This window comes from Mauremys reevesii, linkage group 3, assembly GCF_016161935.1.
Source record: "Mauremys reevesii isolate NIE-2019 linkage group 3, ASM1616193v1, whole genome shotgun sequence".
Classification (NCBI taxonomy): Eukaryota; Metazoa; Chordata; order Testudines; family Geoemydidae; genus Mauremys; species Mauremys reevesii.
In genome coordinates, this window is record NC_052625.1 from 168,097,773 (window position 1) to 168,110,708 (window position 12,936).

General features: G+C 36.3%; 1 protein-coding gene across 15 annotated transcripts in view; it reads left to right on the forward strand.

The window, feature by feature from the left end:
* The window catches only part of CSMD1 (CUB and Sushi multiple domains 1), a 1,616,238-nt gene that overhangs the window by 1,571,151 nt on the left and 32,151 nt on the right, over positions 1–12,936 (forward strand). For all 15 annotated transcript variants that reach the window (XR_005595828.1, XM_039529053.1, XM_039529047.1 and 12 more), the window contains 5 exons: positions 3,601–3,777; positions 6,081–6,260; positions 7,874–8,047; positions 9,149–9,322; positions 11,453–11,526. Coding sequence is in view for 14 of the 15 variants with exons in the window: in XM_039529053.1 (XP_039384987.1) it covers positions 3,601–3,777; positions 6,081–6,260; positions 7,874–8,047; positions 9,149–9,322; positions 11,453–11,526 (779 nt within the window). In the remaining variant the exon portion in view is untranslated. The remainder of the gene's footprint in view (positions 1–3,600; positions 3,778–6,080; positions 6,261–7,873; positions 8,048–9,148; positions 9,323–11,452; positions 11,527–12,936) is intronic.

Below are 12,936 nucleotides of genomic sequence, written 5' to 3' on the forward strand. Positions count from 1 at the left end.
GACTCTGGATGTATGGAAGCATTAGAGTAACTTTTCGGATTATCTGTTTCTTTGTTCTAATACGTACTAAAATAAAAGTTATTCACACAGTGCCTTCTCAACTACAGATTCTCATAGATTTCAAGGCCAGAAGGGACCATTGTCATCATCTAGTTTGATATTCTGAATACTACAATTCATAGACTTTCCCCAAAATAATTCCTAGTGCACAACTTTTAAAAAAAAAATCTTATCTTGATTTAAAAATTTTCAGTACATCCACCATGACCCTTGGTAAATTATTCCAGTGGTTAATTATTCTCATCATTACAAATTTACACCTTATTTCCAGTCTGAAATTCCTAGATAGAAAAGCCCATTATTAAATATTTTTCTCCACGTTGGTGCTTATATATTGTAACCAAGTCACCCATTAATCTTTTCTTTATTAAGCTAAATACAGTAGATTGAGATCCTTTAGACTCTTACGCTAAGTCATGTTTTCTAGTCCTTTAATCATTCTCAAGACTCTTCTCTGAACCTTCCCCAATTTATCAGCATCTTTCTTCAATTGTGGGCACCAGAACTGCGCACAGTATTCCAGCAGTGGTTGTGTCGATGCCTAATACAGAAATAAAATTAACCTCTCTACTCCTACTCAAATTACTCCTGTTTATGCATCCAAGATTTCATTAGCTCTTTTGGTCCCAGCATCACACTGAGAGCTCATGTTTGGCTGATTATCCACCACAAATCCAAATCTTTTTCAGAGTCACTGCTTCCCAGAATAGAGTCTCCCTCCTATAAGTATGGCCTGCGTTCTTTGTTCCTAGAGGTATACACTTAGATTTAGTAATATTAAAAAACATATTATTTGTTTGTGTCTATCATACCAAGTAATCCAGCTTGCTTTGTATGAGAGACCAATCTTAGTTTTTATTTACCACTCTCCCGATTTTTGTGCCATCTACAGACTTTATTAGTGAAAATTTTATGTTTTCTTTCAGGTCATTGATAAAAATATTAAATAGCATAGGGCCAAGAACCAATCCCTGTGGGACCCCACTGGAAACAGACCTGCACAATGAAGATTCCCCATTTACAGTTACATCTTGAGATCTCTCAGTTAACCAATTTAAATCCATTTAATGTGCACCATGTTAATTTTACTTTATTCTAGTTTTTTTTTTAAATAAAAAATGTCAGACGGTACCAAATCCAATTATGTCAACAGTATTACCATTATGAACCAAACTTGTAGTCTCAGATAAAAAAGATATCAAATTAGTTTGACACGATCTATTTTCCATAAACCCATGTTGATTTGCATTAATTATATTAGCTTCTTTTAATTCTTTATTAATTGAGTCCTGTATCACTTGCTCCATTATTTTCCCATAGATTAATGTCAGGCTGACAAGTCTATAATTACCCGGGTCATTTACCCTTTTTAAAAATTGGCACAGCATGAGCTTCCCTAGTGCTCCAAGACTTATTGAAAATCCATATTAATGGTCCAGTGAGCACTGAGACAGCTCTTTTAAAAGTCTTGGATGCAAGTTGTATGGAATTGTTGATTTTAAAAGTGTCTAACTAATAGCTTCCAGAGATATTAGTGGAATGGAAAGAGTGTTATCCTCATAATACGATGAGATTATATATGTGTCATTCCTCCCCTCCCCCCCCAATACATAACAGAAATATTTATTGAACACTTGTTGAATGATATAGCAATGTTGGATCAAGATCTGTCACCAGCTACAACTTCATTAGGTGTGGCATCTTTATTCCTTAAGGTAGAATTTAGTTGACCAGAGTTGTGAAACAACTAGGGAAAACATGGTTTAAAACATATTTACAAAATACAGTACAACCATGTAAATGCCCCCTTTGGCTCAGGTTTTGACAAGCATTCAGTCAGTCAACAGTAATGTTTGGAGGAGGACTTTTATTTATATAAATATGGGTAACTCTGTGAACCAGTGTATTTGCACACATTTATGGATATTCATGACAAAAGATCCAGAATTCCCATTGTAATACATTCTGTCTTTGTATATTTGGAAGTGAAGGAGCTAAGATACCAGAAGAATGTAAGAAAGCTTTACAAGGATTGGCTTCTTCAAACTAAAATTTAAGTTCAGCATTACTTTGGGATTGAATAGTGAAGACCCTGTGCCATAGAACAACAATCAGGAAACTCTAGAAAAAAAAGAAGGAACAGAAAGTTCCTTCTTCTGACCAGTAGCCACAGGGTGGTGGAGCTTTAAAGGTTTAAGGCACTGTGAACAGGCAGAGTCTCTACCCTGTTATCAAGAGATCACAGCAACTTTGAGAGCTTATCTTAATTAGAAAATTATATCAAATTACAACACGATATTGAAGAGTCATATTAACTAACATGATGCTGACCAGAACATTGTAGTCACTGTACACAGCAAAAAATCATGTTCGACATCATTTTAGCTGGTTGTGGGTTGCCTAAGACTAGCTCAACCCAGGTTGACCGTGACTCGTCCCTGTCTGTGGAGTTCTGCTCACAGAGTTGTAAAGCAATGTAATTTCTGATAAAGAAAATGAACATTAAACTTGGGAATCTCACCTCCCTAAACTTCCTCCCTGACCTTAGCTGTCATTAGTTGTTGGTTGGTTGTGTTTTTTGTTTGTTTTGCTTTGCTTTTTCCTTCAGACATTTCCATCCTTTTTATATATGGTTGGAGTTAATTGGACCCACTTGCCAGCATGAATGAGCAGTCATTATACTGAATCTTAATATAGGATTTTTTAGCCTAAACAATTCAGGACAAAGGGGCTGCATTTTTATATATGGTCTGAGAAACTGCCACACCTATTATAGAGGCTGATATAATAGATGGAGCTTCCAGGAGGAGCTTGAGGACAGTATGGATGCAGGAGAAGTGAGCTACTCTGCAGGCTCTTCCCTGACTAGCAGTTAGTCTAGTAGAAATGTTTTTTTCTGACCTTAGTTCTTTAAAATTGTGGTTCTGTGAAGGAATCCTGAGGAATTTGCTTCCTCTGCTCAGGGAAATGTTTTGTCTTTGATGCAGGTATCTTGTACATCAAAAGGCTGGATCATAGGCCAGTCTTGAGCTGTCCCTTTTCATCATTTCTTTCCCCAGCCAAAAACAATTTTATGAACACCATATATGCTAAATTTCAGAAATGTAATGAATGTATCATATACCTTTGACCACTTCACCTGTTTTCTGTCCACTAATCCATATCTCCAGATACATCTCCCCTGCCACAGAAATGTTTCCTTCTCCTTCTACCAAACTGCCATCAAACACAAACATATACTGATAGACATACAGTAGGCAAGAGTTCAAGTAATTTGGATTCTCTTTCATTTTATTTTCATTTCTTGTACAATAACTTTTTGAACATGTGCTGTAAGAGAGATGAATCTGTTCACTTACATTTACCATCCGTAGCTAATCAAATAAAATGATGGTGTAAGCCTGAAAGGAAAAAAAATCCACTTATGTATTAAATGTTCAGCTTTTAGAATATAATTATAAGCTATTAAAATGCATTGCCTTACACTTTTCATACAAGTCATTTATAATGGGTACATTGACTTTTTTTTTTTCTTGATAGCTGTATCTTGTGGAAATCCTGGCACCCCAGCCAATGGCATGGTAATATACAGTGATGGGATAATGTTCTCGAGCTCAGTCATCTATGCTTGCTGGGAAGGTTACAAGACTTCAGGACTAACTACTCGACATTGTACAGCCAATGGGACATGGACTGGCACTGCTCCAGACTGCACAGGTCAATAACTGACTTTTTGTCACAATAGGATTAAAAAACAGTAGGATGTTATTAACTTGGTAAACCATTATCTCTTTCTTTGGAATAAGCACACTTCTCAGAGGGTAACATGCATGCACATTCATTAATAAATGTTGGACTTTTTTTCATTTTTTGTTAAGATTGCTTCCAAAAAGTAGCTCTACAAGGTAGAACAGTAGAAAACTCTTAGTATCTAAGATACACTTTAGTCAAACACAGTATTCGTCTCAATGTAGGGTACGTAGGTAAAATTTAATTGCTTGTGATATACAGAAGGTCCCTTCTGGACTTAAACTCTATGAATCTATGAACCTTTCTATAGCTCTGTCCATTATGTTATAGAAGTTAGAAAATGTTCCATGTAGTTTAAATACAGAAAACTGCTTTCATTCCAGTACCTGCTAAATTAAATATTACTCCTCACAATAGCAAAATTGCATATTGTTTAAATAGCTTGGCTTATTTCATGTTTGATTATTTCAGTATTATATTGTGAAACATTGTTTTTATTATCTCCATATATTGCTTATTCAAGATTTCCTATGAACTTGGAAACATGTAATTGGAGCAAAAATTGCACTGAAAAATTAGCCTTTATATTCTAGTTTTATTTCTACAACTTGTGCTGGACATAGTTCAGATTTGAGATTTACAGTGTTTGTGGGGAATCACAAGAGGTAAGAGTTAGCTACAGAATTATTTTGAAGAAAGTAACAGATAGAGGCAGTGAAATATCTCATATGACACTAGTGAAAATTGCTTTGGGTTAACATTTTTATCTATTAGTCAAGTCACAGGAAAATTTCAGAATGAAGTTATTTGACTATCCGAAACAGATTATATTTGATTAAACCCTAAAGGAACTTTAAACCACAAGTACTGTATTTATTATAGATCTTAAAGCAACACTAGTGAAATAATTTTTAAGAACAACTCTCAAATGAATACTGGCCCAGATCTTTATTTCACAGGGTTTGTATCTAAAGAAACATATATTTTTTCCTATCATTTATAAAGACATGCTGGAAAATTACTTCTAGAGAACTATTGTGAAGTAAACTGAAAAAGCAGATTTATGGACATTTTTCTTCGAGAGAGAGCTTTCAAAATAGTCAGGATGGAGTGAACAGTAGAGTGAAAACAATTAAAACCAATTATGTTTGTATATATTGTACACATTAACATAAATGTTGCATACTGTTAATAGAAATATACAATACATAGAAATATATACTAAATATTAAATTGATAGGTACAAATTCTGACGTGTGGTGAACTCTTGTAACTCCCACTGTCTTTGAGGTCAATTTTGCAAGGTGCTGAGTATACTCTGTGAGGTGTTGAGTTCCTTTCACACCCAATGAAGTCAATTACACTGAAAAGCATTCAACGTCTTGTGTATTCTGACCCGTCAGTGGGAACTGCAGGGGCTGATTAGGTGTCCAGAACTTTTCTGGATTTGTTCCATAGTGTTTGGGGCCTTTAATAGTGTTCTGCAGCATACTATGGAGAACCAAGATTCACAGAAACACCTAGGGACGGAAAGTAGAGCTAAATTCTGCCTTCACCTCCATCCTATGCAGCTCCACTGATTTCATGTGAAAGTCCAGGCAGAATTTCAGCACTGCAGGAGTTTCCAAAACAGCCTAAATGGGACTTGTGTTCCTAAGTCACTTAAGCTCTTTTGAAAATCTGATCCCTTTTTGATGGTCAGGCTGATAAGGAGACAGGAGTTCTGTGAAGTTCAAAGAGGAGAATATAATGTGTGGCATAAAACAGCAACAACTTTAAGGCCCCCATTCAATTCCTGTTGAAGACATTCAAAATTCCCATTGATATAAATGGGAGAAGGGCCAGGCCCTAACTAATTAATAAAAACTTTTACAGAACCCCATGAAAACTTCCTTCCAGGCCTACTTGCTCATAGTCATATGTGATTTTTTTCCCACTAAATAATAGAAACAAGGTCCAGATTCTCACCTCAGTTATACTGGTGTAAATGCAGAGCAACTCTATTGACTCAAATTCAGTTGCATTACATTACATTTAAATAAGTGTTACTGAGTGAAGAATTTGGTCCAGGATATTTAGTACTTTAAAAAAAATGTTTACCTTTTAATGTTTTCAGATAAAATAACTGGATCGAAGTCACTTTGATGCTTGTGTATGCTAGTAAAGGGACATTGTGTGTATGAGTAAATATGTCCATGTGTACTTAGTGGGTTTTTTTTTTAAGTTTTATTTATATAGTTGTTGAAGTAAAGATTCTCTTTCTTCACTAGTAATCAGCTGTGGAGATCCAGGTGGAATAGCAAATGGTATTCAGTTTGGAACTGATTTTATCTTTAATAAGACAGTCAGCTATCAGTGCAACCCAGGTTATTTGATGGAGCCTGTCAGTTCATCCACTATACGTTGTATGAAAGACAGCACTTGGAACCAGAGTAAACCAGTCTGCAAAGGTTTGTTTTTTAACTTTAGTAGTTTACGACTGTTCTGATACTGTATAGAATATTAATATTTTTATTATTAATTATAAAGGGGAACAATTTGCACAACTACTTTTAAGATAGATAAGATGCAAACTATTAATATACTGCTGAGACAGTCAGATAAGAGATTTTAATAACATAGTTACTTGTGCCCTATATAAGATGTAGTGAGGAGGCTGTCAGAGTACTAACTTGGAATTCATTAGAGCCACAACAATATGTGTTAAATATTAGAGCAGAAGGTTGAAAATACTAACAGTGACATCCTAACCCTGCCCCCAAAGCCAAGTTTGTGACAGGAAAAGGATTCTCCCAGAACAGGTACTGTGGAAGACAGCCGAAAGGCTGCCTTCTGAGGACCTTATTGCAAACACTGGTGTAAGGGGCATGACAAGGACATGGCTGGAGGTGGGACAGGTGTGTTGGGGTCATAGCATGCAGTACTGTGCAGATTCTGGGTCACCACTGCAGCCCATAGGACAGCCTGGGGAGGCTGCCATAACTTAGGCTCCCAGGCCTGTTTAAGTTATGTCAGGAACATCTCCAGCCCTGAAGTAGCTCAGAATCGGGTGGCAGGATGTGGGTTCCAAATTCTGTCCTGCACCTCTTAGAAGTACAGCACAAGATCTCATTAATAATAAAATGGGTTTCAGAGTGGTAGCTGTGTTAGTCTGTATCAGCAAAAAGAACAAGGGGTACTTGTGGCACCTTAAAGACTAACAAATGTATTTTGGGCATAAGCTTTCATGGTCTAAAACCCACTTCATAGGATGCATGCAGTGGAAAATACAGTTGGAAGATATATATATATATATATATATATATATACACACACACAGAGAACATGAAAAAATGAGTATTGCCATACCAACTATCAGAGAACATGAAAAAATGGGTGTTGCCCTAATAAAATGTTAGCTTATGTGATTGGCTGACCACATTTTTATTTATAATGGTGTTGAAGGCACTAGCTGAATCACTTTATATTTGCATAATGTGTGGAAGGAAGCAATATTTTTAAAGAAACTTTAAAATATAGAGGGTTTTTTTTGTTTATTTGTTTTTGTTTCCATCAGTTTTAGCATCCTCTGGAAAACATTGGAAGTCTCACATAGCCCGTATATTTTAAAAGTTGAATACCGATTTAGCGACATAATTACCAGTAAAGTCAATATCGGTTGAGTGACTAAAGCCTTAAATGACTTAGAAAAAGGGATCTTGTATGAGTAAAATCAGAGAAAGGTCCTTAAGATTTTTCCCTTAGTTATTGTCCCAAAACAGAGTAATGGTGAAAAATGGTCTTAAATTGTAATAGTAATAGTATTTCAACTTTTTATTGATTGATCATGTATGTTGTTTGTTTTGCTGTTAATCTCCCTACTATGTAACTCTCAATGTTGATAAAATTTAACATGCACGTGTGTTTATTTAATGTGTGTGTACTATGGAAAAGTCAAAATGTGCATTCTCTCTTGGGGCAAAACTGTTCCCAATAAGTTTTGATTACAGAAGCATGACTAGCTACAATATTACATTTAGTATAAATTCTATAAAATTTGTAAATTCTCTCTTTGTTTTAATAGCTATCACATGTGGCCCACCTCCTCAAGTGCTCCATGGAAAAGTGGAAGGATCAGATTATCGTTGGGGGTCCAGTATAAGTTACAATTGTGCAGAGGGCTATCAGTTATCAAATGCAGCTATTCTTTCATGTGAAGGACGTGGTGTATGGAGGGGAGATATCCCACAATGTCTGCGTAAGTATGAAGATAATGGTGTGTGGCTGAACCACCTCAAGCTCCGATCGCCTCATTTCTCACAAGCTATATAGGGTCAGACTCATTCAGAATGAGACATGAACTTCCTAAACACAAACCAACCAACCAACCCTGGGAACTGAAATTAGGTGGTGCTATTTATTTGTCAAATGAAGTTCTTCCCTGACTCAGTACTGAGTCAGTGCCAGAGGATGGAAGCACTGGAGCAGTATACTGCTGTGTGTGCACTTTTTTTTCAGATAAAATGTAAAATAGAAGTCCCTGACCACTGTGGCTATTCAAGACCTTCATCCCTGAACAACCTCTTTACCAACTCTCTGCTTGCTACACAGAGATTCACAATTCCACCATGATCTCTCACCCTCTGCTCGGTTTCATATCTCTAGCTCTCTTTCTGTCAACCTTACTCAATGTCCTGCCACCAACTGAAGACCGACATAGCTAAAATGAACTCCTTAGCCATCTAATCCTAAATCTTCTTTTTTTATTCCTTTTCTGTTACCAATGCCAGGTTCATCATTAAGCTCCCCAATCCTTAAGCTCATAGTCTTAGGTATATTTTTTTATTCTTCTCTGTCCCTTTCTGTCTCTCTCTTTCTTTTTTCCCACTCCCCCAACTGAGAAACCATCTTTAAATCCTGCTCATTTTTCTTCTCCAGATGCTGTCCATTTTTCTACATTCCCACAACCTGAACTCTTGTCTAGTATCTGATCACCATTAAATGCTAAAATTGGGCTACTTTGAGAATAAGATGATGGCGGTATTTTCAGACTTGGTATCTAAAGCTAGTCATCTACATCCATATTCAGGCACCTAAATAAAGGGGCCTATTTTGTGAGTGCAGTCTTGTGCCTGTAGTTACTAGCAATGGGGGAAAATAGTTGTGAGCACAAATGTTACCATTTGTACATCTGTGTACCTGATCTGTGAGCATAATCAATGGTAGAACGCTTGCACTCAAATTTAGCAATTACTAGTGTCTGCTAGCTTGTGCCTTCAGAAATGAATGCCACTTTTAAACATTAGGCCAGTATGTTCAGTTCTTCAAATACCCTTTTTGCTTTCTTTTTCTTCAATAGCTGCATTTTGTGGAGATCCTGGTACTCCAGCTGAAGGGCGTCTTAATGGGAAAAGTTTCACTTACAGATCTGAAGTCTCCTTTCAGTGCCGACCCCCTTTTATACTGATAGGATCTTCAAGAAGAGTCTGTCAAGCAGATAGTGTTTGGAGTGGAATTCAACCAACATGTATTGGTAATCATTTCCATAATCTCTGCTGTTTATTAGTCAGAGTATTGTAGATAATCTGTTATGAAGATCAAGCCCCAAATCAAAATGTTCAGTTGGGATTTGTGAAAATGGTTTATCAAACTACACAGATTAAAAGATCACATGTATCTAACACTGGATGGGCTTGATCTTTTGTGATTCTGAGTACTTTCTGTAATCTTCTGAGTGCTCTCAACCTCCTATTGATTGCTGTGAGACTTATGAGCTTTCAGGGTAAAATCAAATCTCCCACTGACTTCAGGATTTGGCCTAATGCAAATAGAGATTTTTTTTTCTGTGATTTTGGTGAGAGGATGAAGAAATGTCTCTGCTGTTTTCTAAACAAACATACTCAAATTTAGAACTAAATGATCACAATGATGGTTTTCCTAGAGGCAGAAACTTATTGAAAACACCCTTCTCTAGTCAGCTAATGAGGAGCCATTAGCACTAAATGTGTACTCTGAAAATATTCAAATGTCCTTAATCCAGACCATGTCCAGTACTCCACTGCTGTGGGCAATATAAGTGTTTCACATCTGCATTCAGAAGTGAAGAATGTGAGTTATAGGAAAATTACATATGAACCTTAAAATGAAGGCATAAGCCTTGCAAATGGCTGGGAGTCAACTTCCAGTACATTTTATATTTTCTACAGTAAGTGATATATAAATACATTGAATATCTTTCCTCAAAAAGATCTGGTTTACCTCAAGAAGCCCCAATTTTACACCCTCAGTCACATCACAGCTTTTCTACTATTATAATAACAAAACATTTAATATTAGAGCTTCTGCAGTCTTTGAAAATATAATTGTGGGAAGAAGAAAGGTGTCAGTAATTTAAAGGTGATTTTTACCTGTAAAATCAGATGGTTGGAAAAAATTATAACAAAAATAATCTCCTACAGGCATGAATTTCCCCAAAGATAGCAATGTTTACCACTTCTTGACACTGCTTATTTTGTTGTAATAGCTATGGGCTATCTAATTGTATTTTTTTTCAAGAGGTTGGTTTCTGTTGGTGATGCACTTTAAAAAAAAAAAAAGACTGATCTGTTTCATTTTTCCATTAGCAGCTGTCCAGTCTAACTGATGATGAAGTTAAAAGTCCCTTGATTGTTCAAGTACTACATGTTTTTTAAAATGTCATGTGTTAGGTTCCCATCTATCTGAGTTCTGAACCGTCAAATTTCCTTTATAAATTTGTGCATTATATATTCTAGTGATAGGATGATGAAAGTGACTGACTAGCATTAAAATTGGAAATCAGGCTAGAAAGAAATGATATATCACACCACTGGATTATAGGATTACAATTACAGAGCATTGGAAATTGTTACAGATGAAATGTAGGCCGAAATCCTGAACTGCAATGTGGCCGCTTGATATTTCAGTGCCAGGACAAAACCAGAATAGCCAGTCATGGTAGAATCATCCCAATATAGTGGGAGTTTCGGGTGGTGTACATCCATCCTATCAGCTCCTATGCTACCCACCTTCCATCCTGCCCACCTAACAGGCATGACTGGGCATCCCAATAATCTTCCTAAACTGTCATGTCCATCTCTAGGGAATGTTGGCAGCGGGTGTAACCAGACCAGTGGACAGCCAGCACAAGATTTAGGGGAACTAGACATCCACACCTCTTCTGAGATGTACTGTTAACTCTTCAACCATAGCTGAGTTTCTGGGCCTCTTTTAAAGCATGTGCTTTCATGGTCATAAAAAAGAGTTTCTGGCAAATAATTTTATGATTAAACAGTGTTGGTTTTCAGAAACATGATTTCTGGAATATGGAACTCTGTGGTTCCTAGGAAAAGAACACTAGGAGGGAAAGATTCCTTTCAATGTGACATCTGCGTTATGCATAATGCTTTTGGCTGACACAGTATGCTGTGTATCCCACAAGAGTCAAAGGGGTCAGTTGTATAAAAAAAAAATCCCAGTACTGAAATCTCTATGCTGCTAAAATGATCATCGTGAATTACTTGTAATTACTTGTGAATTACTTAATGAAAGGCAAACAAAATAGTGTAATTTTGTGTGGATTTAATTTATCTTTGAAAATTTAAACTGAAATAACATCTCCTGTGTTTTCCATTTTAAAATTTAGATCCAGCCCATAACACTTGCACAGATCCTGGTACTCCACCTTATGGAATACAGAACAATTCTAGGGGTTATGAGGTAGGAAGCTTTTTTATTTACTAATATACTGAAATTGGAATGCATTTAATATTAATGTATGTTAAATTATTTTTAGCTTTAAATGTTTAAAATAATGTTTATCACTTTCAAATTCCTTTTTTACTAAAACCTCAGGCTTCCTCTTCAGTTATTGTTTTAATATGGAGTTTTAGCAAAGAACCGACAATTTATAGAATTTATCATGTCATAAGTTTTTAGTAGAATTCCCCACTGAAATAAGTGAGGAGTTTTGCTTAAAAATTAATGACATGGTATAGACTTTTGGGTGGACAATAATTATTTTGCACATGCAGTGTTTTAGCTATATCCCTACAAGGTTATTTGATTTTTTTCCTCCTCAGATTAAATTGTTTTGTTCTATACCAGTAGCTGTTACGTACTTTAACAAGCTGTGAGTAAATAACTGATATACTAAGTTCCTGATCAAAAGGACATTCAAGTCACTGGATAGGGTGACCAGACATCCCGGTAAAATTGGGACTGTCCCGATATTGAGCAGTTTGTCCCTCATCCCGCCCGATATTTTGTTTCAGGCGCAGCGGCCCATTTTTATTTATTTATTTATTTATTTATTTTCTGCTTAGGCAGTGGTGAGAGGCAGGGGAAGTGCCTTTTCAATTGTTACACTCACCCGGCACATCCGTGTCTTTGGCGGCTGGTCCTTCAGTCACTGATGGTCTTTGGCAGCATTTCAGCGGGGGGTACTTCTTTCTTTGGTGGCAAGATTTATTACCTGCCGCCAAAATGCTGTCGAAGATCCAGACGCGGTGAGTATAACAATTGAAAAGGCGCTCCCTCTGCTACGGTCCCGATATTTTGAAGTTATCTTCTGGTTACCCTATCACTGGAAGAAGTCCCATTGACTTCTCAGGGCTTTGTTCAGACCCTGCCACATGCCATCAAGTAGATTAATTCAATTATGAAATCATATTGAATTCCATGCAGAACACAGAAGCTCAAGTTAGTCTGCATGATGATCAAAATTATCTTTGATGATTGTCATCCTTATAATGCCTTAATTCTGCATGAAATATTATTTTATTAATCATCTGTCTTGAAAGAAATTGAGAATATATAACAAAAGTGCATAACTGCCATAATGAGTCATTGTCATTCAACGTTCGGACTGATGAGAATTATTTAGGATTCTATCAGAATATAAATTGTTAGTGAAATTTTACTTTGGAATTTGTTTACTATAGTGAATACAGTAACTGTCTTTCAGTTAATCTCTGCTGTCCCTAAATTTCCCTGCCTATTTCTATCAACTCCTGGACATATGATTTCTCTCCAGTCAGTTATCTCTTGAGCTTTCTTAGCCTGCACTTCTCCTATAACTCTAGCCTTTGTGAACGTCTTGATTAAATTGCATCCCTTCTATCTCATACA